This window comes from Lactuca serriola, chromosome 1 (genome assembly GCF_051521515.1).
Source record: "Lactuca serriola cultivar US96UC23 chromosome 1, Lser_US96UC23_V15, whole genome shotgun sequence".
Taxonomy (NCBI): Eukaryota; Viridiplantae; Streptophyta; class Magnoliopsida; order Asterales; family Asteraceae; genus Lactuca; species Lactuca serriola.
The window spans coordinates 23,125,597-23,132,868 of NC_136408.1; the positions used below are offsets into that span (position 1 = coordinate 23,125,597).

The 7,272-nt window shown below is 30.9% G+C and overlaps 1 protein-coding gene across 2 annotated transcripts; it reads left to right on the plus strand.

Moving 5' to 3' along the window:
- Positions 1–366: 366 nt before the first annotated feature.
- On the plus strand, positions 367–2,214 carry LOC145073475 (NAC domain-containing protein 59-like). 2 transcript variants are annotated; one of them, XM_079020055.1, is made up of 4 exons: positions 367–499; positions 940–1,120; positions 1,191–1,676; positions 1,771–2,214. In XM_079020055.1, exons 2-4 carry the CDS (start codon positions 961–963, stop codon positions 1,962–1,964), a joined length of 840 nt encoding a protein of 279 aa, XP_078876181.1. In that variant the 5' UTR covers positions 367–499; positions 940–960; the 3' UTR covers positions 1,965–2,214. The 2 variants fall into 2 exon arrangements, with proteins under 2 accessions (XP_078876181.1, XP_078876241.1); XM_079020115.1 differs by having other exon boundaries at positions 1,758–1,913.
- The last annotated feature ends 5,058 nt before the right edge of the window (positions 2,215–7,272 follow it).

Below are 7,272 nucleotides of genomic sequence, written 5' to 3' on the forward strand. Positions count from 1 at the left end.
TAATTAACTTTTATTTTACAAACATATTTTCAAACTAAAATAACTTAGGTTTATAAATGAAAAAGATAATTCAAAATTGATATATATTTTTCCTGATGTACGAAATAATAATTAAAAATTGAAGTAGAGAAGCTTCTTCGAAACACGCATTTAACGCTAACTCAGTCGTCACTGGGTGTAACGTGAGCCTTCGATAATAACACTACGCCCTCTCCATACATTATACAATCAAACGAATGAAAAAGCGACACGTAGACAAACAATCGATCATCGGCAAGAGACACACAAATCCACTACTGTTTACTCCGTTAACTATGCTTCCATGTTAAGTGTCAAGTGTTAACCACTGTTAGATATTTTTCCTATAAATACCCCCACATTCTCTTCGTCGTCGTTCGCTCTCTTAAGCAAAAGAAAACACACAATAAACAGTCTGAGTGTGTGTGAGAGAGAGAGAGAGTCTACTGCGCCGATCACCGGTGACTCTTCATACTTACAGGTATTTCTTGATCTTCGTCGGAAAATTCTTAAACTATCATCTATCAAGTGGTCGGTGTATTTTCATTCGAATTCGCGTAATCCGGGTTTCATTATGGGTTTGTTTCAATTCGAATGCTGATACACCTTGAATATTTTATCAAGTTTATATGTATTTCAAGTCGTGTTATTGTTTGATGTTTGTGATTCTGAGTGTACAATAGAATTTCGTTGAGTTGAGTGACTGTATACTGAATTGCTGATTTGGGTGGTGTTTGAATGGAGTGACTGTATTACTACCAATTTGGAAAGAAAGTAGTTTGATCGGGTTTTTTCGTTTTAAGCATAAAGTTTTTGTTTCTATTTCCGGTTGCTGATGGAATTTGAGAAAAAAGATTGATGATGTCTGTTCTTGCTGTTCTTCGCTTTCTGATTTGTTTTATGGTTAAACTGATAATTCAGGTGAAGATTTATTAAGCTGCAATGTCTCCTCCATCATCAAGTCCTCATGAAATTGAAAATGAATACTGGACAGATGAAGGCATCTGTATGTCATTGTTAAATTTCAAAACCGGAAAACCTCTACCTTCGAATGTAGAATCTGAAGTAAATCCTTACAAGTATCGTCCCCAAGATCTACCTGGTTAGTAATCAAGATTTGAATTCGATGTTCTTGATCTTGTTCTAATCGCCATTGAATCGAAATCTTGCAGGTGACCTGTGGTACTTTTGTTCAGTTGTGAAAACTGAATCAGAGTTCGGATTCTGGGTAGAAACAGGGGAGCCATGCGAGATATTCTCCAATTCCACCATTTGTGGTTTCAGAACTACCTTAAGGTTTTACGAAGGGAAGACCCCACATGAACGAAAGACTGATTGGGTGATGCAAGAGTACAAAATCAATGTGAACGATCAAAAAGCACTAAGCAGAATATTTTTTGCAGTTGAAAACTCGTCGGATATGGAATGTATTTTGACCGGAGACTTTTTTGAGTTGAACGATCTTGTTGATGATCCAGGTTCATGTTCTTCAAGTTCTGCAAATTCAAGTTGTTTGACCATGACGTCAGATGAATACTTCGACTCAATGGCGTTGTTACAACAACTAGATGATGACGAAAATATGAAAGATTCAAGTATCAAATTCAATCTTTCTGCAACTATAAACTCAAAGCTAGTCATATGTCCCACCACTACAGGTATATATATAACATATGCTCGTTTTTCTGAAAAATCTCTTTTCTTGAATCTTGATTCTGTCAACCCTGTGCTTACTGTAGTATTTGTTAATAGTGCCTGTTAAAAGCGAGATATGTGAAGCAAAAGAGGAGGATATGAACAAAAGTACTTCAACTGGTGTTATAAACACAAGTATAGAATCTTCGAGTAGTAATTCTGAAGGTATGTTTGAAGAGGACAAGAAGGAGAGTGTTAGTAAGAAGAAAAGACGCAAAATGATGAAATACTTATGTTTTTTGGCATTTTGAGCTTTGAGGGAAGTCGAGTAAATTAATGTTTTATTCTTTAAAACAAGACACCATGACATGAGGATGAGGGATGAAAAGTTTTGATACTGATGTTAAGAAGAGGAGAGGAGGGTAGCATGATTTACATGCGTTGTAAGATAAATTGTAAATAATGTTTCGTGTGCTAATTCTCACTTTAGAGATTGTATTGACATTTTATCTTATATATAGCACTTATATGCTTTAATTAATATATTCGAATATTTATCCATCGTTTTCACTTTTCACTTTTCTTAAACTCTATTCATTTTGTTTACTTCTAGTTACAATATGTCTAATCAATGACTTAGACCTTGCTATTTATTGTTTTCTTATATAGATTTTCACCATTTAAGGTCATATGTTACTTACCCTTTTAGCTTGTATATTATATACTAAAGAATTACTAGTCGAGTGGTATCAGGTGTTGTCATCTCTCTTTGAGGTCAAGTGTTCAAGTTTCGTGATGGACATATATGATATCGGATGTTAGTTCAACTGCCACAATTACATAGAAAGTTCATATACTTTAAAAACTAACATCTTGTTTATTTATGTTTTTACTCCAACTTTTTTTTTGTTTCTTAAATACCATTATATCTTGAATTATTTATTTATTCATTTTTCCTTTTTTTGGCCTTGGCCGGTCACTCGCAGATTATGATGACGTTTTGGCTTAGCAGACATAAATTTTCGTCAGTTTGCATTTAAGCACAACACTTACGTCTGACTGTGCATTTAGCCCCAACACTTTTTTTTTTCTTCCATTTACCATTATTTTTTATCGGTCATCAATAGGTATTTTAAAAAGTAATTGTTTAAAATGAAGAATGTAGAGACATTGAAGGCAATAGTCAAACTTGCAACTTCTACTTGGAAGGCGGGGCATTTAGTCGGTGAAAAAGAACTCTTTTTGTTATGGCATAAAAACCTATTAAGTGGTCTCATGTCATGATAATTCTAAGAGGTTATCTATTACTTTGATAAGTAAATTTATCAAATGGGTTAATTAAAAATAATTTTAAAGTGCATGTTGTAATAAGAAAATACGAAAGCACAAAGTTATGATAAAATGAAAAAAGAAAATATAATATGATGAATTAACAAATTTGATCGAGGTAGAGATTAACATGTATTATTGTTTATTAGATATCTCAATTTTGAGACTTACATTAGGTGGTTTTCATTCATTTCAAATATATATATATATATATATATATATATATATATATATATATATATATATATATATATATATATATATATATATATATATATATATATATATATCAGGGCCGGATTTAAGGGGGCCAAGGTGGGCAGCTGCATAGGGCCCCAAAAAATAGGGCTTGAGATTAAGTCATATTGTTTATTTAATATTTATATAAATAATAAATCGTTCAAGCCAAAACATAATTTCTTATGGTTCAAATGGTAAGCGCGCTTCTATTTTCTTAAGTTGTTACGGATTATTCGGGTTCGAATCCCATTTGGTGCATTCGCCTTTTTAAATTGTGTTAAACATTCTTTGTTGCCTCCACTAAATTCTCGTGTCTTTTTTCCTTTTTCTTTAATCCACTAAGAACAAAAATTGCAAGATTCTTCATGTAATATTTATTAAACTATTAAGTAAAATTTTAAAAAAATAATTACTTTATTGAGTTTTAATACACTATGTATCTATTTGTTTTACTAATTTATAATGACTTCCAAAAAGATAACGATAGTGATGGCTTCTAGTTATCAATAGGGAATTGTTGAACGGTTGAAGGAGAATAATAGATTTTTGTCATATTTTACTAATGACCAAAATAACCTTTAAAATCTTCGTTTTATTAAAAAAATTATATTTTTAGTGAAATTGCGGTATAAAATATTCTGTCCGGAACAGCTAGTCGGTATTCATTAAAATACTATGATTTTGCTATTTTTATTGCTATAAAGTTTATCATTGTTTTAAAAAAATAGTTTATGTAATTTTATTCGTTCCACGTTAAGATCTAAGGGCCTTTTTTTCCCGGTTCGCCCAGGGCATTTGAATTTTCAGGACCGGTCCTGATATATATATATATATATATATATATATATATATATATATATATATATATATATATATATATATATATATATATATATATACTTTAAAAAGTATTTAAAAAAACACACACACATCCTGCCCTTCAACACCTCTTCCCTTTTCATTTAAAGATATTATGTTTCAACATACCTACTAGTAACCCCTCAAGCATTATAAATGAAGAAAAAAAATCCGAAAAATAATGGTAAATGGTAATAAAAATATTAGATTTAAATGTAAGCCGAGAAAAATTTATATGTCAACCAAATCGACATTTAAATCTAATATTTTTATTACCATTTACCATTATTTTTCGGATTTTTTTTTTCTTCATTTATAATGCTTGAGGGGTTACTAGTACATAACATGTTGGTGATCGGCTAATACCCAAAAATGAAAAGTTTCCAAAATATAATGTCATATGAGGAACAAATTTTTCCTCATTAATAATGATTTTTGTAGTATTAACCCTTAAATTAAATGTAAAACTACTGTAAAAATAAATAAATTCGTGTATAGTGGTTTTATTGAAATTCGTATATAAATACGAGTTTTCGTGTGGCATAGGTAGAAATGTGATGTATTCATCTCTTGTCAAATGTTATACAAATTAATTATGTTCTATAATTTGTGTTAGTGTTTGATCTTAAGATACGTTTTAAAATTCAAGTTGTGTTCGTATATTGCAAATTCGTGTCATGTAAAATTCATGTTTGAGATAATTTGTTGATTAGCTCCTAAATTTTTTTTCATAAGTTTTCCAAATATACATTTATTTCACTAGTCTTGTAAAAAAATTATAATTTTGTTTATATGTTTTATAAAACTTAGTTCTTTAGTTTTTACTAATTTTATAACATTTTTAACCAGTTTTGTTACAACTAGTTTTGCAGTTATTTACAACTTTTTTTTTATAAAAATCATTATACAATTTTTTCCTAATATCGTCTTATATATTCAGTATTTTACAACTATATATTAAGATTTTTATTTTCATTTTTACCATTAGTGTTTTTATATATTCGTTTTTAGAAAAGTTTTCAAAACGTAGTTTTAAAGGAGATGTCAAAAGTCAAAACAATAAACTTATAAAAAAATAAATAAATAAGAGAATCATCTATTCTATGACAACTTTCATTGTTGGTCTTAATTTACAAAAATATAAATGTATGAATTGGAGCTTTATAGACATTTGAAATAGTTTACTAGCCAAATATTTTAACTATATATCAAAATGCTTTTTAATGTTATTTTACAACTGTAGTCTAGCGTATCATCTGGTTTAATAAATTTTATTACCTTTGTCAATTAGTTTTTTAACGGAAAAATAACATTTGTAACACAATAAAGTTTTGACTTTATTTCGGATTGGCCATTAATGGATTTTTTTTTGCTCAATAGGGCACTAAAATATAATTTTACCTGGAAAATAGGAAAATATCCAAAATCTTCAAAGTTTTACAGGTTATCCAGAATCTATGTGACTTTTTGATTTTTTTTTGGAGAAAATAACAAAAATAACCATTTACACTAATTACATTACAAAAATAGCAAAAAAAAAAAAAAAACCGAAGTTGCATAAATAACCATGAATTTCGCAGATGGAATAATCCCATCTGTGAAATGGGATTTCCATCTGCGAATGTACAAGCAGCTAAAGCACAATTATGCTTTAGTTGCTTGTACATTCGCAGATGGTTTATTTTATATGTTTTTTTCTCTATGTATATTGAAATTGTAGGGTAAAGTCGCAGATGGAATAGCCCCATCTGCGATTTACTCTGATTCCATCTGTGAAATTGCGGTTATTTTTTTAATTTTTTTTTTTAAAGTTTAACTATGAAATCAATTGGTTTGTAGCTCGGTTATATCTAAACGTACATCACCAACATCAACATAATGCCCGTAAACATGTTTTTTTTTTCATTTTTTTGACTTGAATTTTTTTTCTTTTTAGTTTTATCTACCATACGCCTATTCATAACTTTAACTTCTTGTTCGGCAACATTATTTCGTAGTCAAACCAATTGATTTCATAGTTAAACTTAAAAAAAAAAAAAAAAAAACTGCAATTTCACAGATGGAATCAGAGTAAATCGCAGATGAGGCTATTCCATCTGCGATTTTACCCTACAATTTCAATATATATAGAGAAAAAAAACCACCTGCGAATGTACAAGCAGCTAAAGCACAGTTGTGCTTTAGCTGCTTGTACATTCACAGATGGAAAACCCATTTCACAGATGGGACTATTCCATCTGCGAAATTCATGGTTATTTTTGCAACTTCGGTTTTTTTGGCTATTTTTGTAATGTAATTAGTGTAAATGGCTATTTTTGTCATTTACACTAAAATTAAAACGTGGCTTTTACTATAATTAAAACCCTAAATGAAAACAAAGCCCCCAAAGAGTGAATGTTACGTCTTCTTCCCAACCCCACAATCGATTTTCTTCTAAATTGGAAGCGGTCAACCTCCATTTTCTCCACCACACAGCTCTCTCTGTCGCATCCATACCTCGTCGACACCTTCCTCGCCATTGCCAATAAATCCCATTGGAAACAAGTTTAGAAATCCACCCACCCACCTCGATTTGTATCTTTATCTTTTACTCCCTCCACTGAATCTTCGAATCTCACTCCTCCTTCGTGTTTTTCTCTTTCTCTCAAAGCAACATAGGAACATGTGGTCTCCGGTGATTGCGATTTGTGGTGAACAAGGCATGATTTCCTTAGAATTTGATTTTTGTAGATGTGTGTGGATTTTCCCACGTCTCCCTCTTGTTGTGTTTTATTATTACATGTGTTGTGTTGGTTGATGTGATGATGGAGGGTGAAGATGGTGATGATAGATATCTAGTGTGGTGTTGCAATTAAGGGTCAGTGATGAACAGTGCAAGGAATGAAAATGGTGATGGTGGTCTGTGCAATGGAGGATGAAGGTTGTTATAAAGGGATAAGGTATACATGGGTATTGTGGTGGTGTTGGGTATCAATTAGTGCTAAGAAAAAAAACAATGCTATAAGGTGGTTTATGATGCGGTTGTCTGTGTCACCGCTTGGATTCACACACCCATTACCATTTTTGGACTCAACTCATGGTGATAAACTTGAGTCGACATAGAAAGCCATAGCGAAATGAAGATGAACAAGAAGTAAAAGTTAGTTAGGTTCCAGGTGTGACCTTGAGTCTACACAAATTTTAGTTTGTGAT

What these genes read in the sequence shown, in the direction of transcription:
- LOC145073475 (XM_079020055.1), top strand. Translation starts at nt 961, where the DNA reads ATGTCTCCTCCATCATCAAGTCCTCATGAAATTGAAAATGAATACTGG. An exon ending in TCGTCCCCAAGATCTACCTG is followed by an intron (nt 1,121 to 1,190) that starts GTTAGTAATCAA and finishes GAAATCTTGCAG; the next exon opens with GTGACCTGTGGTACTTTTGT. An exon ending in CATATGTCCCACCACTACAG is followed by an intron (nt 1,677 to 1,770) that starts GTATATATATAA and finishes ATTTGTTAATAG; the next exon opens with TGCCTGTTAAAAGCGAGATA.